The sequence below is a fragment of the Pelophylax lessonae genome, assembly GCF_965119305.1.
Source record: "Pelophylax lessonae genome assembly, chromosome: 8".
NCBI lineage: Eukaryota > Metazoa > Chordata > Amphibia > Anura > Ranidae > Pelophylax > Pelophylax lessonae.
Window position 1 is genome coordinate 192,978,560 of NC_138775.1, and position 25,385 is coordinate 193,003,944.

The window sequence follows — 25,385 nt, forward strand, 5'->3', positions numbered from 1 at the left end:
GATTAGCAGAGAGCTGATCTATTCATAGCACAGCTCTGCAAGTTTCTTCCTTCCTTGGCCTATGTGGAGGGGGGGGGGTGCCTTTCCTCCAATCAGCTGTCACACAGTGTATGCCCAGACTCCCCTCCCACTGCTGAAAGAGGAAGTAAAAAATTAGAACACCATGTTAACTTTCTAAAGAATATATAAAGCTGAATACAGCAGATGTACATGGAAAACTTATGTAGGGAGATTTGTTTTATCTCTGTGTATCATCTAAGGCTATACACTTCACTGGGTATAGAAGAGGGTTTACATCCACATTAACTTTCTGCCTGTATTACAAAAGATGTAAAGGTTAGACTGAAGGCATGAAGAAAATTGCCTTTGTTGCTTTTGGTTTGTGTCAACCTCATTAAAATGAAAATTCAGCCAATCCCCAAGAAATAGAATGGCTACATTATTGAGATCCACGCTACACAGGGACTGGCCATGCCAGACTGCTATAAATATTTTCCCGCCACTCATTTGGTAACAGGGATTTGCTGGCTAAGTCCAGATACTTCCAATCAGTGGCAGCTGGTGCTCAAAATTTTGGGGGGGGGGGGGGGGGGTGCAAACAGAAAAATGTAATAGTCATTGCTTTGCGGCAAAAAACGCTGTAAAAAATTGCATGACTTTGAAGTCGCAAAAGTGTGAAAGGGGCCTTCAGTAATTAAGGTATAGTGTGCCCCCTTTCAATGCACAGTGACCAGCGTGCCCCCTTCCAATGCACAGTGACCAGCTTGCCCCCTTTCAATGCATTGACCAGTGTACATGCCCCCTTCAATGCAGTGACCAGCGTACATGCCCCTTCAATGCAGAGATCAGCGTACATGCCCCCAATGCAGTGACCAGCGTACATGCCCCCAATGCAGAGATCAGCGTACATGCCCCCAATGCAGAGATCAGTGTGCGTGCCCCCTTCAATGCAGTGACCAGCATACGTGCCCCCTTAAATGCAGTGACCAGCATACCATTCCCCCAATGCAGTGACCAGCGTACATGCCCCCAATGCAGTGACCAGCATACATCCCCCCAATGCAGTGACCAGCATACATGCCCCCAATGCAGTGACCAGCATACATGCCCCCAATGCAGAGATCAGCGTGCGTGCCCCCTTCAATGTAGTGACCAGCATACATGACCCCAATGCAGAGATCAGCGTGCGTGCCCCCAATGTAGTGACCAGCATACATTCCCCCAATGCAGAGATCAGCGTGCATTACTTACCTGGAGCAGTGGCAGCGTCTTCTCCTCAGTCCCGGCGACCGGCGGCGCGTCTCCTCCAGTCCTTCCGCTCCCGCCTCCTCCTCGGCCAATGGCATGGGGTTTGCCTTGCGGCCAATCAGGAAGCGTGTATTGGACATGCTTCCTGATTGGCCAGGAGGAGGATCGGTGTGACAATAGCGAAAATTTGCTATTGTCACACAATGGGTGGGCTCGGGACGCACTGCTCTGCTCCCCGGGTCCACCCTTTGCATCGTCCTATTAGAGCCTCTGGCTCTAATCAGGTGATGCAAAAAAAAAAAATCCCCCATTGAACTCCATGCGTCCGGCGCCCCTGTGCCCTAAGTACACCGGCCGCCACTGCTTCCAATTGCTCTACTATGCTAGAAGTTGCTGTCTTATGCCCCATACACACGTGCAGATTATCTGCAGACTTTTGTCTGCAGACTTACCTTTTCTATGTAGTGCAAGGGCCTGCCGGATTGCATACAAATTGAAAGTGTTTAGGTTTGACCTCATATTATATGGTTTTGGTAAGTCTGCAGACAAAAGTCTGCAGATAATCTGCACGTGTGTATGGGGCATTACAATCTCTGGAGGCTCTGAAATCATTGCTATTTTGAGGCCCTAAAGGCCCATACCTCCTAACCCCCTCCATGGTCACTATCCTCCGGGCCTTGGAGGTGGGGCTAAGTAGTGAACACCTGCCTCACGTACCAATCTCCTGGTATACTCTGTTGTGGAACAAACCCTCCCTTTTACATTTCTATGAACTTCCCAGTCCCCATGACTGGGCCAAATTTAAGATGAAGACAATTTCACACAGTGGAAAATCATACTCTGATGCCTTTTTCTCTTTGTATGAAATATAATGTAGCAGCCCATGATCGGTTCAGATACCTGCAAATATATCATGCCTTTGGTATTCACTCATCGTAAGCTGGATCTTGTCTGCTCTGACCTTGAACTGTTGCTTAGACCAGACAAACTGGAGAAGCTAGTTGTGCAACCATCTACTCATGATAACCCTCCCAGGCCTTTCCTCATTCAGGCAAAAATGGCCAGGGGACATCCTGGACTTGGGTGATGAAGATTGGACAGACATCTGAGACTCCCCTTTTAAGACTTATAGTGACAATTAGAGACTTAATCAACTTAAAATACTCTGCATGGGTTGTGCGACTCTTTTGTACGTTTTGTATACCTTTATTGAATTCTCATAAAAAGATTTGGGCAAAAAAAGGGCATTCAGGAGAAGAGCTTTTGAGCAGACAAAACACTTGATGCACCTAAACGTGTCTAAACACTAGGAGTGTTTAGGCACGTTTGAGTGCTTATAGATTCCAATGGGCAGAATAAATTTATATTCTGGTCAATGAAATCTATTAACACTCAAATGCTTAATGCACCTAAAAGCGCATGCAATACGTGGCTTTAGGCGAGTTTTAAAGCAGATTTTCTCCTGCCAGGTGTTCAGCGGAGAAAAGCCATGTGTGCAAAAGGCCTAAAATGTTTTAAACAAAAAACTCTAAGGTCAGCCGGGCATCCCAATACTCTAAGGCAGAGATCTCCAAACTACAGACTTCCAGCTGTAGCAGAACTACACATCCCATGAAGCATTGTAAAACTCTGACTTTCACAGACATGACTAGGCACGATAGGAATTGTAGTTCCTGAACAACTAGAGGGCCATAGTTTGGAGACCCCTGCTCTAAGGCAAAAAGCCCTGTGCTGCAGCAAATTGTAAGGTAATGGACTACAGCGTGTTCTGTTTGGGGAAAAAGGGTCAGGTTAAGTTTCTGAATGAATAGATGCCAAAACACTATGCAAGATAACATGCATGCAGTAGAGGCAAAGGTGCAAAAGGCCCTTAGATTAGCTTCTTCTAGCTTGAGGTGACATGTATTCTATACAGATATTCCAACATCCAATCATAAAGAAAATAAAAAGGTCATGGCAACCATTCAGTCACTTGTGTGTTTTTACATGAGCCTAAAATGGTAAGGAGAACTCTGCTTTAGTTCACACTTAAATACAGGTTAAATGCAACCTATATAAAATAGATGTAAAGAATATAAAACTAAAATAATAAAAAAAGTTAATTTGTACAAACCGGATTGTCCAGATTTACTTGCCAAGCGTGGCTAGTAGAAATTGTTGCACTAGCGGTTAAAACTGCAAGTGATTTATGGTCTTACTACTATACATTCTGCACATCATTTTGACACCCGTGTGTATGGGGTCTATCACATGCTGTGCTAGCCCTAAACATCTAGGACTGAAAAAATATGATTGCACAAACAGCCTAATATACACATATTACAAATAATGACATTTTCCTATATGTTGAGAAAAAAAGAAAACCACCTATGCTCAGACCTACACCGCACTCAGTCCCCAATATATCAGAACAGAAAAACAATTTGCTTATGGGACTTTGCAGAGTGGTGCCAAGTAAAAATTACATAAGATGTATAAAAAAAATACATTTAAATTTAAATAAAAAACACATATACATTTCCAATGGAAGTCCCACAGGCAAATAGTTTTTCGGTTTTGTTCTCTTATATGTTCATTAATTGTCAGAGGCCGTTTCGAACATTTCCATAAAAAAAATAAAATAAAACAACTAATTATAATTGTTAAGAAAATGTGCATGAATTATTCTTCTGCTTTGGAGCCTGCAAAGCATTGCAACCAAAATCAATGGACTGCAGGTGTAATGCTCAGGCTTTACAGATATTCCTCCATCAGCAGGTTTGTACAGCGAGACCTTCAATTACAGGGCTGGAGTAAGTATAAACAGACATCACTACACTTTTTCATTTAGATCAATGTGACTAAATGAGGTGACTGGATTTGTGAATTTTGTATGGTCTGTCTTTGCCTCATTGCAACCAACTGCTTTTCTAGCAGTAGAAACATTTGTATCCTTTTGGCCAGATTGTATCCAGCCACACACCAGCTGAGGCATCTTTGGTTATGTTTTGTTACACTGTGATCTTTATAATTGTCCTTTGGTAGTATCTCTGATCTTACGTTTCTCTAAGCGCCCATTCAGACTGGCGCGACACGACTTTGTGGGGCGACCTGTGAAGTCGCGGTGCACAGCGACTTCTGCTCTTCATCTGTGACATGAGGGGGCGGGTCCTCACGATGACATCATCAGGGGGCACGCCCACAATGACTATATAACAAGCTGTAGAGACGGGAGACTGGCATAATCACCGGAGACATCATCGGAGGACGACCGGAGGAAGAAGAAGAAGAGAAGAGCCGAGGGCAAAAGAGCAGAAGAGCGGACAGCAAAAGAGCAGAAGACCAGGAGAGGGAGAAGACCAGAGCAGATGAAGATTTTTAATAAACTTTCCAAAACATCTCCTGTCGTTATTTACATACACTGCCCTTTTATGGGGTGAATGGGTAGGGGTACAGTGTACCCCATACCCATTCACATAGGGAGGGGGTCTGGGATCTGGGGGGCCCCCTTGTTAAAGGGGGCTTCCAGATTCTGATGAGCCCCCTGCCTGCAGACCCCCCACAACCACCGGCCAGGGTTGTGGGGATGAGGCCCTTGTCCTCATCAACATGGGGGCAAGGTGCTTTGGGGTGGGGGCTGCAGAGCTCCCCCTGCCCCAAAGCACCAACATTCCCCCATGTTGAGGGCATGTGGCCTAGTATGGTCCGGGGGGGGGGGGCGCTTGCTGCATGCTCGGATAAGGGTCTGGTATGGATTTTGGGGGGGGACCCCATGCCGTTTTTTCGGCGTGGGGCTACCCTCAAATTCCAAACCAGACCCGAAGGGCCTGGTTTGGAACCTGGGGGGGACCCCCACGCAGTTTTTTCCCATTTTTGGCGTGGAGTTCCCCCTCAAGATTCTCACAGCGCAAGTCGCGCCGCAAGTCGGATCATCCTAGTATCTCTGATCTTACGTTTCTCTAAGCGCCCATTCAGACTGGCGCGACACGACTTTGTGGGGCGACCTGTGAAGTCGCGGTGCACAGCGACTTCTGCTCTTCATCTGTGACATGAGGGGGCGGGTCCTCACGATGACATCATCAGGGGGCACGCCCACAATGACTATATAACAAGCTGTAGAGACGGGAGACTGGCATAATCACCGGAGACATCATCGGAGGACGACCGGAGGAAGAAGAAGAAGAGAAGAGCCGAGGGCAAAAGAGCAGAAGAGCGGACAGCAAAAGAGCAGAAGACCAGGAGAGGGAGAAGACCAGAGCAGATGAAGATTTTTAATAAACTTTCCAAAACATCTCCTGTCGTTATTTACATACACTGCCCTTTTATGGGGTGAATGGGTAGGGGTACAGTGTACCCCATACCCATTCACATAGGGAGGGGGTCTGGGATCTGGGGGGCCCCTTGTTAAAGGGGGCTTCCAGATTCTGATGAGCCCCCTGCCTGCAGACCCCCCACAACCACCGGCCAGGGTTGTGGGGATGAGGCCCTTGTCCTCATCAACATGGGGGCAAGGTGCTTTGGGGTGGGGGCTGCAGAGCTCCCCCTGCCCCAAAGCACCAACATTCCCCCATGTTGAGGGCATGTGGCCTAGTATGGTCCAGGGGGTCTGGGATCTGGGGGGCCCCCTTGTTAAAGGGGGCTTCCAGATTCTGATGAGCCCCCTGCCTGCAGACCCCCCACAACCACCGGCCAGGGTTGTGGGGATGAGGCCCTTGTCCTCATCAACATGGGGGCAAGGTGCTTTGGGGTGGGGGCTGCAGAGCTCCCCCTGCCCCAAAGCACCAACATTCCCCCATGTTGAGGGCATGTGGCCTAGTATGGTCCGGGGGGGGGGGGGGGGGCGCTTGCTGCATGCTCGGATAAGGGTCTGGTATGGATTTTGGGGGGGGACCCCATGCCGTTTTTTCGGCGTGGGGCTACCCTCAAATTCCAAACCAGACCCGAAGGGCCTGGTTTGGAACCTGGGGGGGGACCCCCACGCAGTTTTTTCCCATTTTTGGCGTGGAGTTCCCCCTCAAGATTCTCACAGCGCAAGTCGCGCCGCAAGTCGGATCATCCTAGTATCTCTGATCTTACGTTTCTCTAAGCGCCCATTCAGACTGGCGCGACACGACTTTGTGGGGCGACCTGTGAAGTCGCGGTGCACAGCGACTTCTGCTCTTCATCTGTGACATGAGGGGGCGGGTCCTCACGATGACATCATCAGGGGGCACGCCCACAATGACTATATAACAAGCTGTAGAGACGGGAGACTGGCATAATCACCGGAGACATCATCGGAGGACGACCAGAGGAAGAAGAAGAAGAGAAGAGCCGAGGGCAAAAGAGCAGAAGAGCGGACAGCAAAAGAGCAGAAGACCAGGAGAGGGAGAAGACCAGAGCAGATGAAGATTTTTAATAAACTTTCCAAAACATCTCCTGTCGTTATTTACATACACTGCCCTTTTATGGGGTGAATGGGTAGGGGTACAGTGTACCCCATACCCATTCACATAGGGAGGGGGTCTGGGATCTGGGGGGCCCCCTTGTTAAAGGGGGCTTCCAGATTCTGATGAGCCCCCTGCCTGCAGACCCCCCACAACCACCGGCCAGGGTTGTGGGGATGAGGCCCTTGTCCTCATCAACATGGGGGCAAGGTGCTTTGGGGTGGGGGCTGCAGAGCTCCCCCTGCCCCAAAGCACCAACATTCCCCCATGTTGAGGGCATGTGGCCTAGTATGGTCCGGGGGGGGGCGCTTGCTGCATGCTCGGATAAGGGTCTGGTATGGATTTTGGGGGGGGACCCCATGCCGTTTTTTCGGCGTGGGGCTACCCTCAAATTCCAAACCAGACCCGAAGGGCCTGGTTTGGAACCTGGGGGGGACCCCCACGCAGTTTTTTCCCATTTTTGGCGTGGAGTTCCCCCTCAAGATTCTCACAGCGCAAGTCGCGCCGCAAGTCGGATCATCCTGATCTGACTTGCGGTGTGACTTCCATTCAAATCAATAGGCTCCCATAGGAAACCATTGATTTTGAATGGAGGCAGAAAAAACGCTGCTAAAAGCAACGTGGCCAAACGTGCAATAATGCAAATGGAAAAAGCTACTGAAAGCACGTTTAACAGCTGCTTTTTCCCGGCGTCAGAACTGGCTTTGCAGCACGTTTTTTCTAATGTCCCGTGTACATGGAGCCTAAAGGATACCAGTCACAAATTTGAATGACCATCACCTGTATATACATACAGTTAAATCTGTGGTTTTTATTGTGAAATGTGGCACACTGGTTCTGATGATGTTTTTTTTCCCCCCCACAATGGGCATTTTTTTTTATTATAGGTTTATTTTTCTTTTATACATCTGTATTTTTTTTTGCTTTATGATCATTTTTATGTGCTTTATTTTAAACTTTTCCTCCAGCCATGATGAAAAGGGAGTGTGAGACCTCCAAAATGCATTGCCCTTTGCCCTGCTTGTAACCAGTTGAATAATAAACACTTTGGACTACTAAGATTTTTCATTTGATGCTCTTTTTGACCTTTACACTTAAGGGCCGCACACACGGGCAGAAAATTGGGCGGCATTGGTTGGCTCAATAGAAACCAGCCGACATTTGGCCCATGTGTACTGCAGCCAGTCCAGCAGCCGCTGCCTGTTAAGCCGGCTTCTGTCGAAGGGCATGAATGATAGGTCCGCCGATTGGCACCTGATCAGCACTCTCAGCCAATGGCTAAGAACACTGACTGGTGTGTTCTAGCTGGGGGGCAGTCCCCCTGTCAGAACAATAGCTCAGCAAGGGAGATCGCTGTACTAACTGTGGATACAGCCAGTCCCTGGGTTACAAACAAGATAGGGACTGTAGGTTTGTTCTTAAGTTGAATTTGTAAGTTGGAACAGGTACATTTTTTAAGTGTAGCTCCAGCCAAAAGAATAATTTTAAAGTTTTTTTGGATAGCATAGGGAAAGGTTAACACCCTGTACCATTTATTTTGCTGTCTGTGCCCCTGTTCAGAAGATTTCAATTCACTTTCTGTCCTTATGACAACTGGATTTTGAAAATTTTGGGTTGTTGTGGAAACAAGGATTAATGATAAAGCTTCAGTGGAGACGCCTTTTTTTTCCCATGAAAACTCCTACAGGAGTGAATTTCCCTTCCTAGGGGTAGATTTCCTCCCAGTTCCTGTTTTTTCCCTCTGTTTGTAAGTAGGAGTCATTTGTATGTTGGATGTTTGTAACCCGGGGACCGCCTGTAGTTAGTACAGCGGCTCCTCCCCAGCTCTTCAGTTTTTTTTTTTTCGTTGAATGAATAAAAAACTTTTAGTGTGTACTAGGCTTTGGATTTCTCAGTTCAAGTGAATGCCCTCTGTCTGGAGAATCCCAGGCTTAGTGATGAGCTGGCGGATTCAGACCAATTAAGCTCAAGACTTTGTCCACAGTGTGATAACCTGTGGAAATCTTCATCCAGCAACCCTCTACCACTACTTACGACCTTAAAGAGAAGCTACCTTCTGCTGTGAAGCAGACCTGCCATGTATATTCAAACACTATGAATTGATAGTACACTTGTCAGCATGGACAAATCACAATATTCTTTTTAGAATTAAAGTAAAAAAAAAAAAAAAAAAAAGAGGAAAGAAAACTGCAGCTTTCCATGTGAACTAAAGCCTAGGCAAGATTGTATCCAGCCACCAGCCACATCCCTCGAGGTATATTTGTTTCAGTCACAAATATTCAGGAAGATTGCTGTGAGATATGAGATTCAGTGAAACAAAACACTACTAATCAGGAAGCAGAGCCTGCACATGTAATGATCAACTGTGGTGCCCTTATCTGTATATTTAATTGCAAACTACATAGTAACAAGGTTTCTAAGACATACGCGCATACTGGTGAGCTTCTCTCTTTCACTGCACTCGACAAAAATAAAAAAGGTTCCCCTTAAGGGTAAGTTTAGACATGCATCTAGGCCCGTCCATGCTTTTTTTTTTTACCACCCTTCAACATGTCTAAATGAAGGCTTAAGGTTACCAGCCAGGTCTGGTCATCCAGGAGCAAAAACAATAGGGCCCCTTTCCTGCTCCCCATGCACGTGCTTTCAGATTGGTAATCTCTGGGTATTTAGGCACTACAGTCCATACCTGCAATAAATGTTATATTCTGACTATGGGGTGTTGACAGATCACTTTAGGATATGGGACAGCCTGTTGGTCTTTTACAGATGAACATAAAAAGGACTCAGTTTCAGTACCCTGTACAGAGGCTTCCTAGATCCCAGTCTTTGATTTTGTGAACCAATTAGAAGTAACCTTTTACAACAGAACATCACGTGCATGAGAAACAAAAGCAGAAGTTCTTTAAAAACCTGGTTTTCTGAGACATTGTGTAGTATGATAAAGAAATCCATTTATTTTATCCAAACACTACTCCAGACAGACCGACAGACAATGCTAGAAAAAGGTTTAGCAAGATTCAAGCTTTGTTTTGGTGTTCCATTGTTATCCCTGAATTTTTTCCTGCAAAAGTCTTTATTTCACCTTGCACCAGACTGAGATCCCCGTGACCAGGGAACGCACTGCTCAATAGGATAGAATTATTCACAGCAAAGATTGAGACTCATAACCAAGCTCCATGCATGACACATAAGAAGATTACAGGAGCTTTTTTTTTTTTGATTTCGGTGCCATGCTTGAGAACGCCGCCTGCATGACTGCATGAAAAAAAAAAAAAAAAAAAAAAAAACTTTCAATAAAAGGATGGTCACGTTTCTGTTAATCATTTATTTCACATGTAAATAAGATTTTCATCATCTTAAAAATTCATACAAATATCAAAAAGTAAAAAAAAAATATTTAAGCTACATTTACAAAATAAATAAAGACATGTACAAATATAAGACATATACAGGTCAGGCTTTGTCTGTAAGGTTCATTCTTGTGTAGATTGTGGGAAAGTCTGGAAAAAGAGAATAGAATTATTTAATTCTGTGGCCACAAGAAAATGTGAAGAAATATTATTCAAAATAACCATAACATGCACATTCTAAAATACAGTGAGGTAGTAGCATAGTACTTTGCATGTAGAGATAGACAGAAACTTAGACCACACTAGAGCTGGCCATAGGTGAACTGAAATTTGGCCAGTTCAGCAGGGAACTGATGAATTTCATTCCATGTATGGCTGTCCCAGTTCGAAAGAAGTTGATCGTTATAACAGGAATGTTGGAAAACATTTGTCGATCAGCAGCTACAGCCGCTGATTCCTATATTCTGACAGTAGAGGCGTTAAGCTGTCAGAATGCAATGCAGTGGGGGAATTCCTCTACAATCTTCGTTGGTATGGATGGAGGAATCTGTTTTCTTCGAACAGCTCACTGGCTGACCGAAAAAAAAAAAAAAAAAAAAGAGTCATCTATTGCTACCTTTACACTTTCTTTAACATTGGCAATCAATTTTGCAAATACGGTCAGAAAATGTGCTGTATATACAGTAAGGCACTCAAATCTGAATATAGGATCTGACAAAGTTTTCCAACATAAAAAATAAGGATACGATCCCTTCACTGTGCATGCACGCAGCGATGGTTTCAACTACCTTTTGATAATTGTTTGAAGGACCAGCAGGTCCCCAAAGATTTGATGGCTTGTCCAGTTTTGCCAGCACAGTAGCACAAGGGTGTACAAAATATTACAGAATGTTATCCATGCTGTTCAATCTGGAATCCAGCAGGAGACATTAAAGTGGTTGTTAACCTACTTTTACAACTTGATATAATCAATCCTCTGTGTACCCTGAATACAAGTGCTCCTGTCTCTGTATTTCAGAGCAGCTCCCGGCGATCACGTGACCGGCCCGGCTCTCTCCCCGTCTGACAGATGCAGGGGGCAGGGCTGAGATTCCCTTGCTGACATCAGGCGGGCGAGAGGAGGAGAGGAGAGAGCGAGCGAGCCGGCCGGTCATGTGATAGCCGGGAGCCACTCTGAAATACGGTAAAGGCAGTATTTAAAGAAAAAAAAAAAACCACAGAGTAATCAGGCTAACACAGGATTATATAGGATAAGAAAAGTTTTAAAAGCAGCAGGAGGGGAGGGGGCAGGCTCTGACACAGGAGCAGACAGGTGGGGAGAGGTGCATAGAGGAGGACAGAGAGCTGCAGATGATGGAGGCATGTAAACTGACCACGGTGTGAGGGCTCAGCAGCCATGATACACCGTAGTCAGTTTACAGAGGGGAGGGTAGAAACTGGCTGGAACAGCCAGGTTTTTTTAGGCTATATGGTGGGCCAAATTACACAGCACAAGCACTGTGCTGCATACCATACTTTAAAGGAACATGCTCTTTATTTTTTGGGGGGTAACAAATGCTTTAGGAAGACAGGAAAGATAGAGAGCCATTGTCGAACTAGCACTAGCCATCACACTTCTGCAATTGTCCAGCCCTGCAGCAGCAGATATAGTACTTGGGACGTAAAAACACTTGAGTCATTTAGAAACCTCTGCTTTTATCTTAGAGGAAACCCCAGAAAAAACACTTAAAATTATTTTCTTTTTTGTCTCATCAGCTGTACCCTGAATACCTAGACCGTCCTTCTACATTACTCTAAAGAAAAAGAGGGTCTGGAAGTTCGTACTGAAGGAAATTGTGATCAGTGACCAGGCTTATCGAGTTCAATGGGCTTCTACAGCAACTTAAACCACAGGTCTAATGAGTGTCTATAGAGCTTACAGGGATTTAAAACTGAATTTGTCAACAGAGCTGGCAGACAATAGGTGGACTATTTGCACCAGTTGTTAGGTCAGTGCTCATAAACAGCCCCACTATGCAAACACATGCAGTAAAATGCTGCACCACAGTTATGGTTCCAATGATGCTGGAGAAAAATAGACTATCAACTAAAAATGGCCCACAAAACCATATAGGCAAGCTGTTTTGGTGCCTCCCTGTTAACTACGACCACACACTAATCAACCATAACAATATGACCACTGAAAACTAAAGTGAATAACATTGATTATCTCGTTACAATGGCATCTCCAAGTGGGTGGGATATTTTAGGCAGCAGGTGAACATATTGTTCCAGAAGTTGATGTGTTAAAAGCAGAAAAAAAAATAAGCAAGTGTAAGGATTTGAGTGACTTTGACAAGGGCCAAATTATATTGCCTAGACAACTGGGTCAGAGCAACTCCAAAACTAAAGCTCTTGTGGGATGTTCCTGGTCTGCAGTGGTCAGGACCTACCAAAAGTGGTTCAAGGAAGGAAGGGAAAAAGGAGAACCGGTGACAGGGTCATGGGTGGGCAAGGCTCATTGATGCACGTGAAAAAAAGATAATGCTAAATCCGATAGAAAGGTGTCAGAACACACAGTGCATCACAGTTTATTGTGTATGGGGCTGCGTAGCCGTAGACGGGTCAGGGTGCCTATGATAACCAAAGATCCACAGCCAAAAATACCTACAAGCAGGCACGTGAGCATCAAAACTGGACCACGGAGCAATGGAAGAAGGTGACCTGGTCTGATGAATTTATTGGTTTGAAGAGCACAACAAGTTTGAGTTGGTGACTTGGCGTCCAAATTCTTCAGATCTCAATCCAATTGAGTATCTGTGAAAGAGGCTCCACGTGATAACTTACAGGACTAAAATAATCTGCTACTGATGGCTTGGTATCAGATACCACAGCATATCTTCAGAGGTCCAGCAGTGTCCATGCCTCAATGGGTTATGGTGGGTAGTCATGTTATGGCTGATAGGTTTATATTACCTGAACCTACATAAAGTCTCTCAGATCATGGTTGGTATATTTTGCCACCATCCCTTAATAATATATAAGAATAGGAAGTTTTCTCCTCTAGTTGGGATTTTATGGGCAAAAAAGAAAAAACAGAAGAAAAAATATATTAACCATGTATATAAAAATTCCCAAATTTTATTCAAAAATACATATATAGTTCATATATGGCAAAGAGCAACAGGATCATAGTAGGAAAAGATCCCAAATCTCTGGATTTATGGACTCTGGGATCTTTTCCTACTAGGATCCTGTTGCTCTTTGCCGTTTGTTTGGGGATCACTTTATTTGTGTCCTGCGGCCCTACAGGATAGCATGGGACCTATCCACCTTCATGAGGACTTGAACACATAAATATGGGATTACTTCTGGTTCTTTTTACACGCTTCTGGTTGGAGAAAGGACTTCATGGAGGTTTCTTCTCTCCCTTTTTTACCCCTCTTTGAGTTGGGATTTTTCCCTGAGGAAGAACAGAACTATTAGTTCTTATTATGTTTGAAACGCGTTGGATTGGATCCCTACTCTACCAAGGGGTTTTATACCTATGTATATCCTTCTGTGTAACATTGTATATTCATGTGTGGTAGCTCTATCCAGTGCCCCACTACATGTATTTTATTATGTCATAAACTATATATGTATTTTTGAATAAAATTTGGGAATTTTTATATACATGGTTAATATATTTTTTCTTCTGTTTTTTTCTTTTTTGCCCATAAAATCCCAACTAGAGGAAACTTCCTATTCTTATATATTACCTGAACCTTTCACAAATCATACATATAGATTGATGGCCATTAAAAAGGGAATGTCAAGAAAAGTAGAATGTTTCCAGTTTTGTCAGAGTTTACCACGCAGATACACGTGTCTCAGCTTCCTAAAGCAACTCCACCTTTCATCAGAAAGAACTACATTAGTAAGATCTGGAAATAAAGTGTGACCATAAAAAATAATGTTCTTACATGCCGACTACTGTATTTTATGAGAGTATATAGAATATTACATATTTTCATTTGCACACTCTGCAGTTGTTTTGCTCAAAGCTATTTTTCACTATTTCTGCATTGTAATTTATTGCTATGCTATGATTAGCCTAAGTTGCACTTCTGGACTAGCCACAATACAAAGTTGAATAGTTCAGGAGTATCAATAATAACACTCATCTTCAGTGGATACAAACCTTTTGGATTTTCAAATAGACATAGGCAGTAAAAAATGAGATTTTTGACTTACCGTAAAATCCACTTCTCTGATGTTCATTGACGGACACAGCTACTGATCTTTTTAACCATTGGGGTATACTGCCCCCTACAGGATTGGACAATAGGCAGAAAATAGTCTGGCTACGCCTATGGGCAGTCCCAGGGGGTATATTCCCTCTCTCTGCTATAGGTACTCAGTTTTGTTACAAGCAGTGTCAGAAGAATTACAACTCCACAGAGGGGTGGATTTCACGGTAAGTCGAAAATCCCATTTTCTCTTTCGTTCATTGATAGACACAGCTCCTGATCTTCTTACCCATTGGGACGTCCCAAAGCAGTGTTAAACATGAGGGGTGAGAACAGCGAAAAATAAATTCCCAAGGCTAACTATAGCCAACCAGGTAAACAGGAGCTCAACCAAAACAACTGGAGATCACCTGAAAAAACAATACAACCTCAAGGAGGACCATATCCTTTGTGAAAGTGTGCACAGACGACCAGAAGGCCGCCTTGCAAGCCTGTATCACTGACGCCTGATGACGGAAAGCCCAGGAGGCACCGAGCTCCAGAGCAGAAATATGCCTTGACAGGGAAAAGAGGAACCTGACCCTGGATGGAATGAACCTGACCCTGGATGGTATAGACCTGAACCACTGTCTGTCTGATCCATCTGGAAATAGTTGCAGAGGAAACAGACAACCCTTACCAAGGCCCATCAGTGAGCACAAATAGTGAATCTGACTTCCTAAAAAAAAAAAAAACAACTCCGTTGCTGCCAGGTACACCCCAATTGCCCGGTCCACATCCAAGGCATGCAAAGCAATTTCCTTCAGATGTGCTGGCCCCCTGGGACACAGGGAAGGCAACACAATATCTTAATTCAAATGAAAATCAGAGACAACCAGAGGAAAGAACGACAGACAGGGGCGAAGAACCACCTAATCACTGTGAACCACCAGTAAGGTGACGACAGGATAACTTTACCAATTCTGACACCCTGCGCACCTTTTGGGACAGCGTAAGCAGGGAAATCTCCCAAAGATTCTCAAAAAGAGGCTTCTGGAGGACTGAGAGCACCAAATTGGGGTCCCAAGGCGGCAACAGAGACGGCACAGGAAGCATCAAGTGCCTAACTCCCTGCAGAAAAGTATGCACCAGGGAGGAAGCGCTGGAGACCGGCACATATTGGAATGTGAAGGTAAGTGTCCTTGATGTCGATGTAGGCAAGAAAATCCCCCTGATGCAGGGAAGTCACTAGCATGTGAACGGACTCCATTCTGAATTTCTGCACCTGCACAAAGCAGTTCAGCGCCTTGAGGTCCAGAATTGGAAGCACCTTGCCTTCCTTCCTGGGGACTGTAAACAGGTTTGAGTAAAACCCCTGAAAACGTTCCGAAGTCAGAACCAGGACCATCACCCGTAAAGTAAAAGGTCTGGTACAACCCCAAAAAAGCGCATGTAAGTGGACTAGGGACAGTTGCAGGTCAGACGGATGAACCTTACCGGAGGGTAAGAATGAAACTTGTTCTTGTAGCCGGACCAAATGACTTCTTGGACCCCACTTGTTCTTGTACCAGGGGAGTCAAGGAGTCTGGGAACCAGTAAAGATGTCCCCTCACCCCAGATACGGGTGAGAGTGCACCTTCCTGCAAAAGGGGCCTTGTCACAGCCACCGCCTCATTGTCAGCCGGGTCCTTAAAGGCCCTGGACTCTTCAACTGGAATCATGGTTGCCTTGTTTAAACTGGAAACCGAAGGGTCCACCACCGGTGGAACAGTCCACTTTTTAAAAAGGGACTCCTTATAGGTCTATCGCCTAGCAACTCGCTTAGGGACCCCAAGGGGAGGCTTTGGTCGTCCCCACTCTTTAGTGACAAGTCTGTCAAAATAGGAGGGGAAAGGGAACTCTTTTGGTGCTCTGGATGGCTTGTGAGTGCCAAAGGGAACCTGCGCTGCAGCCGCGTCCTCCAACTTTAAGTCTCCAGCACAGATAACAATCAGTGCGTCCACCAGCGCTTTTTCGTGCGCAGTTGCAGAATCGGAGGAATCATCCTAACTATCTGAGGATTCAGGGCGCGTGGTCACAGACCCAGCAGGGTGATCACGTTTGCGACAGCCATATCAGATTCAGGATCTGACGAGACATATGAGGCAGGGGAAGGCAGGGGGATGCTTCATGCCAGCCTGTCGCACAAAAGCCACCTCCACCAAGGACACAAGGCACTCCAAGACCACCGTCAGTACATTGATAAATAAATGGGACCCGGAGGGCCCCACAGCCCCAGAGAGGGGATCAGGTGGGGAGATGTGCTCCAAAGTCTCCATGAGTCACCAGGGGGACGCCACAAAAAAGTGTAAAACACTGCTAAGGGACAACCCCCACCGCTCTGGCAGCACCACCAGGTCAGCCAGGAGGAATGCTGCGACCCGGTCGTATGCGACCTTGCGAGGCGTTTGACGCGCAGGCTAGCCCCCCGTCTGGTGGCGCTATGTCGTTGCCGACCTAGCGTGGAGCTAAAGTCTGCGCGAGCTCGCTGGCTAGACTGGGGCGACCAATGGATCTAGATTATCCAGCCCATCGCCCAGTCCGGCAGGTGATTGTAGATCTCTCAAAAAAACAGGAGAAAAAATTCTATCTATAAAAATTTTTTTTTTCCCCAGGAGCAGAGATCCCAGCAAGGAACTAGATCCTTACTCCTAAATAGGCAGAAAAAAAAGTATCTATAGCAGAGAGAGGGAGTATACCCCCTAGGACTGCCCATAGGCGTAGCCTGACTTTTTTTCTGCCTAGTTTCCTACTCCTGTAGGGGGCAGTATAACCCAATGGTTAAGATGATCAGGAGCTGTGTCCGTCAATGAACGAAAGAGAAAAGCAAATTTGTGGTAGGCTTTCTTAATGGAAAGCCTGGTATCCTTCATAAACACAGTTTCATGAAAGCACCCAGTAATAAAGGTTTTAACTGGTTCTAAAGCCTCAAGGTTTTTTACCCTAATGCATTCTATGCATTAAAGTAAAAAAATGTCTCTGCTGCAGGATTCCCCCCAGTCCCACCTTATTCTTACCTAAGCCCAATCTGATCCAGCAAAGTGCATGCGAACAGTGGCTCTCGACGCTGTCTCCCTCCTCATTGGGCAGGCTGATAGCAGCGGGAAGCTGCTCCCCTCATTCCCCCTTATGTAACTGGATTTGAGGCAGTGAACCTGAACCTTTGCCCTTGTTGGTAAATTATGACACTGGCTCAATGGTAGTAAGTAGCTCAGGAGTCCGCTTATATCTAAAGGCTTCTTCCAGGTATTTTTGCTTTGTAATTATTTTTCTTCCAGACATTTGGTACCATTACCAAGTTAACGCGTTTGCTTATAATATGAAGCAGAGCATTTTTAATATACTGATGCAACTACTTCTAAATCATTGCAGAAGTGGTTGAATCTCTTCCAATATGGGACCTCAGCTGGCCTCATATCTATCTGAATAGAGTCATATACAGCAGCACCTACTGAGGATAGTGATATACATCATTTAGTGAATGTACATGCAAACTCTACAACACAAACACTACCACAGAAAGGTTTGTGGGCGTTCCTTTTGACCTAGGGTTTAGAAGTGTACAAAGGACATGCATGTGCATTAATACAGTAACAATTTCAGTAATGTGCAGAAGTAAGAGAAAAAACGAAGTCAGAGTAAAGACAAACCTGTTTTTCTTGGCAACCCTCCTTACTCCACAGATTCTTTTCTGGGCTGTGTGCCTGGCAGGCTTCAGATAATTTCATCTCCTGTTTAATGTATTTTAGCATTCCGCTGAGTGTGCCTAGATCAGGGCAATCCGAGATCCTATCACAATCATCATCCACTGCATACTCAAGAGGATTGAATGAAGTGTCACTCAAGCTTTCGCAAGGCATGTGGGTAGTCCTGTCAGTATTTCTCCTTCTTAGTGGGGAATCCTTCATGGCATCTATCATGTTTTTAGGGAGATCTAGTGAGCTGATGTCTGTAAGGCTCAGATCACTCATAGAGTGCTGTATCCTCCAGTTTTTTAAGTCCGAGGCATCAGGGAACTTGTAGGATTCCAGCCCTTCATAATCACCAAGCAAATCAGGAGACAGAGAGGATGTGTTTAGCTGTTGGTTAAGGCCAAGCTTTCTTTCCCATCCTGACATGCGAGTTTTCAATCTGGTCAGCTCAGATTCCTACAGGATGAAGTAAAAAAGTTAAAATAGAAGGACTCTGGTCTAAAGAAAAACTTATCCCTAAATCCCAATTAACAGTATTGATGTGGATTCACTAAAGAAGCTGAGATTCATCAGTCAAAAGATTATCCAATTTTGTGAAAAGCAACTTACAATGCATTACTACCGCAAAAAAAAAGAAAACACACAACAGGCATTTAGGTCAGAGCAGGATTGCCTTCTGAATGCCAGGCAATGGCTGCTAAGCCGTACTCTGAAAGTGATCCGGATAGCTTTTCAGAAGCTGCCCAAGTGTGAACAAGCATTCTTCAGACTCTAATGATTTTAAACACCCACAATGATATGGCAGCAAGAGATCATAGGGTTGATATAAAACCGAGATTGAATTATGCTATCCCCTCTATGCTATACTCTGCTCATCGTGGCCAGTACCTTACGGTCTACTCAAAATAGCATATGTATGTATGCCAGTTGTGTGCAGAGTTCTCTCTGGGTATCACAACAGAGGGAGCTCTGTGACTGTAGAAAAAAAATGGCCATGTGACTTTTTTGACCAGATTCATCACTGCACTTTATAAATAAGCTGATTTATTTTTTATGCAGTGCAGTCATATGGCTGCTTTTTAGATTAGCATCTTAGTCTTCCTTGCTCAAGCTAGTACATAAATAGTGCTCAGTCACTGACCAGAAACAAGCATGTACAGTATATATTAGATAACCTTGCTCACAATAACCCTCTCTATAAACCCTAACCCTCCCTAATAAAACATACTCCCATCAAAAGGGCTAGGGTCCTTTTCCTTCTGCCAGTGCTGGGATCCCAGGCTAGGATCTACCATTTCAAGTATATTTAAAAGAACATTTCAGTAATGTCAGCCTACATATTTTCTTAGTACAGGTTTCTTTTAAGCATAACCTTTGAAGGATTTAGCACTATCCCATAAAAAGGTTCTAGTGAAAAACTAGTGACATATAGGACTGCATTTCTGTAAAAAGATATATACTTACTTTCAGGATCAGTACTTCATTAGTTGCTTTGATCACCTCATTTCTGGCTTCAAGTTCTGTTTTCAAATTGCAGATTGTATCTTGTGCTTCTTCCAAATCTTGCTTCATCTGCTGCATCTAGTGATATAAAACCAAAATGAATTGCTTTGTATTATCATTCAGGAAGCAGTCTTTGATCTCTAGGGTATATGCTTCCTTCTCGTTCTCTCCTTATGCATTTCAGTCTTTTAGTATTACATATGTATTGCCAGTGACAAAATAGTGTTTAAAATGGGTGTTCTTGTTCGTTCTAGTTCATATTTCTACTAAAATTAAAATAGTATTATACCATTGCCAGAATATTCATCTTTCAAAATATAGAATTTATAAGGGAGCAGAGAGCGGAAGTTACACTCTGTAGAGCTCAGTGAGAAGAACTCTGAGAGCTAATTGGACAGGAGGGAAACAACCCCCTTCACACAGAACACAGGAACAGAGCTGAGGCTGCTAATCAGCTGGAGCTCCCTTCCCTGTCACCATTTTTCTCTTGGTGTAGGTAAAACTTGTCAGAAGTGACTCATGCTGATAGAAAAGGTTCAAAGCAGCAGACAGAAATGACAGAGCTCTTAATTTGAGACAATTACGCATTATAGAGTAATAGGCTTTGTTCATATTTCATGTCTGAGGTTTAACAATAAACATAGATATTGGTGCTAAGCTGGAAGTACTGGAGTGCCCAAGTAGTTTTAAGCACAATCTATTAGCTAAAGTTTATTAAAAAGTCCATAAAATCCAACAAAAGTCCATATGTAGGCTCACTTGAGTGGCAGCGCAGTATGCAAGCAAGAAGTAACTTCTAAAGAAGAAACACAAGCACCATACTAAGTGCAGCATATATGAGATTTTATTTGAATCACAAGTTACTCACAAGGGTAAAATCAGAATCAGAAGCATGTAGTGAGTGTTAGCACTGCAGTTCATTCCTGTCAGCCTGTCAGTAGAGCGATGGGCCAGAAAGGCCTCTTGCGGTTGAGACTCTGGGGGGGGGGGGGGGGACACTTCCTGGAGCCATGGAAGGCATGGGCAACTCGTCATGACGGCACTTCCCTGATGTGATGGGATGTCGTGGGTGACGCTTATGCGGAGCATGCGCTCCTTCTTCAGGCCTATGCAGAGCCATCTTGGATGAGGGCTTTTAATGGGTATAGATAGGCAGCCGCTGGGTCCCAAGGTCTGGCGGCTCCTCTGTGTAATACGAGATTCATAATATGATGCGACGATCAATGTAACCAGAGAATCAATGGTGATAACGTATGATGTAAAATAAAATGGAAGTGCAGTACCAATGGAAATAGCAAATACTATTGCATACATAGAATATGTGTATAGTAATGTAACAATGTATCATAAAAAAACGAATCGTAAAAATTAAAAAAATAAATGCATCCAGAAAGTATTCACAGCGCTTCACTTTTTCCACATTTTGTTATGTTACAGCCTGGGAGGGGGAAGGGGGGGGGGCACCCTCCTTCGCACAGCACACAGGAACAAAGCTGAGGCTGTAAATCACAGGCTGTGCCCTCCCTGTCACATATGTTGATTTCCAGGTTTCCCACCAGAACAGTAGGAGACTCGGCTCGCAGAAGGAGGTCGTCCAAGTAGCCCAGTACCGTAATCTCCCATAAGCGTAACAATGCTAGCACCAGGGCCAATACTTTTGTGAAGACCTGAGGAGCGGAGGCGAGACCAAAGGGTAACACCAAACTGATAATGCGCCTTTCCAACGGCTAAGCAGAGGAAGCGCTGGTTCCAGTCACATATTGGATTGTGAAGGTAAGCATCCTTGATGTCGATGGAGGCAAGAAAATCCCCTTGATGCAGGGAGGCCACCACCATGCGAATGGACTCCGTTCTGAATTTCTGCACCCGCACAAAGCAGTTCAGCGCCTTGAGGTCCAGAATTGGATGCACCTTGCCTTCCTTCCTGGGGACTGTAAACAGGTTTGAGTAAAATACCTGAAAATGTTCCAAAGTTGGAACCGGGACAATCACCCTTTGAAGTAAAAGGTCTTGCACCGCCCCAAAAAGAGCCTCGTCTTGTCGCCAGCAGCGCATCCCCCCTGCCCCCATTGCCAGCATAGTGCCCTGCCCCCACCAGACCACCCACACAGCCCCAGCACAAGTGGAGGGGGCTTTCAGCCAGGGGGAATGCTGTGACTCAGCCGAGACCCGGTCGTATGCGTTTAACTCGCAGGCCAGCCCCTGTTCGGTGGGGCTATGTCACGGCCGACCTAGAGCTGAGCTGAGGTCTGCGTGCGCTCGCTGACCAGACTGGGGTGGCCACTGGATCTAGATTATCCAGCTGTCGTCCAGTCCGGCAGTTGATTGTAGATCTCACAGGAAAAAAAAAATATATCTAAAAAGAAAAAAATTGCCAGGACCAGAGATCCCAGCAAGGAACTACTAGGTCCTTACTCCTGACTAGGCAGAAAAAAAAAACTGAGTACCTATAGCAGAGAGAGGGAGTATACCCTGTGGGACTGCCCATAGGCGTAGCCAGACTTTTTTTCTGCCTAGTGTCCTACTCCTGTAGGGGGCAGTATAACCCAATGGTTAATTAGATCAGGAGCTGTGTCCATCAATGAACGAAAGAGATATACTGATTTTAACTTGTAAACAACACGTGTCAGAAATAGGCCTGGTGCTTAAGTGGTTAAAATATTGCCTATGGACAATTTTGGGTGACATTGTTTTTCGCCATTGCACGTGTACACTGTAATAAATAAAAAAATACATTAAATTATGTAGTAATGAATACAGAGCTAGATTAATTTGTATCTTTTATATCAGCTTAATCTTTCAGGCTGTTTTTTTTTTTTTTGTAGATAATCTCCAAGGAGCTGAGACACCAGGCCTAATCTAGTTGGGCCAGCGACATGTGAGACTAAATTAAGTCCTAATCCTCTTGTGTGCCAGCAGCAGGATTGGCCTGTAGAATGAATTACGGACCATTAGGTTACTTGCATTTATTTACTCACTTTACAGCTTAAAGGGAAGTTATAATTAGGTTTGTAGCCCTCTATATATGAATGTAGCAGGCATAATGTAAATAACCGCATTAAAAGTATTAAAACCTAACTCCAGCCAAGGAAAAGCAACATTTTTGTCAGGTTCTTATTTCTGTCTGTTACCCTATTGTGGAGATGTCCTTGTGACATTTGTACAAAATGGGAGATGAAGTTTCTGTGCAATCCTCAGCTTCCCAGGATCCCATGGTGAAGCTTACTGAGTGACATCAGCAGCGTCTAAGTGAGGGTAATGGAGGCCTTGGTCTTATTTTCCTCCAAAATCTTTTTTTTCTTCTTTTTACAAGGTTTACTTTTTATACAAAGGCCACTTAAAATTTCCTCAGGTTAACTCATTTCACCTTACAGAGTGCAAAAAAAACTTACAAAACAAGAGTTGAGCAGTAAAATACAGTCACTGTGCAGTACTACTAAGCAGAAACCCAGACCCAGCATATAGTGTATGATTACCTCATATACATATGTATATACGTATAAACTTTACATAGAAACAAGTTTATAAGCTAATAACATTACTAAATAATTTGGTTTTCTTTTTTTTTTTTTTAACTGGTCACATTTACATATTTAATGACACAATGGGCAAAAAGAATATAGTTTCCTTTTAAGGCTAAATAACTGTTTAAGCAAGTTTAACCGTGAACACCATTACAACTGTATACAGTAAACCCCCCTCCATTGCGGGGGTTACGTTCCGGACCCAGCCGCGAAAAGTGAAATTCCGCGAAATAGAAAAACCCTATTAAAATGCATTGTAGGCATGATTTTTTTACTGTCACTGTACGTGTAAAAGCATTTTAAGGTCTTTAAACACACTTTTAAAACAATAGAAACTCATTTAAACACATAAAAGATACTAAGAGACAGAGCAAGAGCTATGAAAAACACAAAAATCTTTCATTTTTTATGATTTATATAGTAAAATAACATTACAAAAAAAAACGCAAATTACCGGGACAGCAAAAACTGAACCGCGATGTAGCGGGGGATTACTGTACTATAATAATTACACAAATAAAGAAATCTAGCAGATCAAGAAATGGGAACAGCAACAGATGACCATCAACACATGTAATGACACTGCTCTAAAAGCAACAGTCAAAAATTGCTAGGGAGACCTTTTGCTGGGTCAGACTATTACCTTTTCTTTGTAAAGACGATCAATTCCGTCCAGCTTATGTGTAAGCCTGTCTGATTCTTTATTAGCCTCCGCCAGCTGCTGTCGGGTTTCCATGAGTTCCCGATGGGTTAATTGCATTCGTTCTCGGGCTAGCCGTACATGCTGGTTTAGCTCCTTCTCTTCTTTCTGCTGCTCAGAGATGCGGCTCTGCTGCAACTTCAGTGTCTAAAAAAAAGCAAACATAAAAGTGAAATTTTTCCATTTTGCATGAAGAAAAATGAATCTATAATGTATAATAATTTTTTCAAAGAAGATTTATTGACATTTTTTAATTTAAATGAGAAAACGTACATCAGAAACACTACACAAACCTTTAGGATAGGTTTACACTGATGTGGTGTGTGTTAAATCAGTTTTGCAGTGCGATTTGATCAGTGCGAGTCGATGTAGTTCAGAGGCGATTCTAATGCATTTTTCATGAGGTTTGGATAAAGCTGCAATCTCTCGCTCTGTAATGTTCCGGTACCTTTGGTACCCTAAATTACTCTTTTCACAAGTGTATGCGCCCCACCATTCTCTTTTGGAAAGGTGCGCATACACCTTTAAGACTGAAGCTGTCATCACTCAGCGCCGGACTAGATGGCTATTTAAATCGCCGGTTCTCACTCACATGTGTTCGTTCAAACACCCTTACCTGGATGCTAACTTGGCTTGAAGCTTTCGTGCTTGCAAGCATACCTCTCTGACGGAACCTCGCTGCGCTGATCCCTGTATCCCGCTTCCGGATCATCCGCTCCTCCTGAACCAACCTTCGGCTGTATTGCTATTAGTGCTAAGTACCCCGCAGGGGAACCATCTATAAACTTATACTAAGCTTACACTATCTAGCTCTGCATAGTAAAGACTATTTATCACATCTGCATATCTAGATTGCTAGCTCTTAAGACTACTGCTACTTATTCCTGCACTGGGTTGATCTCTCTTGTATGTCCACCTGCTACTCTGTCATCTGCTACCATACATGATTGCTAAACCTACCTGCATCCATCTGCTACTGTCTTACCTTCAAGTGTCTGTCACCTACCACCTCCACTCAACCTGTCTCTTAAATCTTCATCACTGTGTTACTACATACATAAAGTCACTCTAGGAACCAGCTTGTTGAGTGTGTGTATTTACTAGCTGAATTAAGACCTTCCACACATGATGAGTCATTGAGGTTGGGAATGGTATCTCAGCATCTCTCTTACATGACTACTGAAGTGGAATATTTCTGCAGCTGAAAATCCACACCATACATGAAACGCAGGAGCGTTACACTCTCTCACTCAGTGAGAGGGAGATAAGCGTTTCGCACGTGGTTACCATGCAAGTCTATAGAGGTCAAAATCACACCACACTGCTCTCAACTGAGAGGACCCTTGATATATATGTGAATGGTCTAAAAAAAAAGAGCCATATTTCAATTTTAATGCGATTCCACGCATTCTGGAATGCATAAGAAATTGCATCAGTGTGAAGAGCCTAGAAGCTTCCTCAGGCATCCATCTACTTTTTTCTTTAAAAAAAAACATCTGATGAGTCCAATCCGTTAGATTTATCTTGTTGACTCATAGTAGCCTATGCTTTCTAAGCTATATTGAGAAATGACGCATCACAGTGTTTCATAAAATCTGGGAAGCCCATACCGCTGTTGATATTAGTTCTAGTTAGACCTAGATATGAGATTCTGGGTTTTTAATAGGACCAGTTAAAATCTATAAATCTGAGGATTTGCGGAAGCTTGCAGGTAGCGATATCTGTAATATTTGA

The 25,385-nt window shown here is 44.1% G+C and overlaps 1 protein-coding gene across 1 annotated transcript in view; it reads right to left on the minus strand.

Annotated features, from left to right (window-relative positions):
* Positions 1–25,385, minus strand: part of CCDC18 (coiled-coil domain containing 18) — a 190,676-nt gene that overhangs the window by 37,416 nt on the left and 127,875 nt on the right. The window contains exons 25-27 of the mRNA XM_082265867.1: positions 23,595–23,798; positions 19,389–19,505; positions 17,883–18,380 (exon numbers count right to left, since the gene is read on the minus strand). Coding sequence (XP_082121993.1) covers positions 17,883–18,380; positions 19,389–19,505; positions 23,595–23,798 — 819 coding nt within the window. The remainder of the gene's footprint in view (positions 1–17,882; positions 18,381–19,388; positions 19,506–23,594; positions 23,799–25,385) is intronic.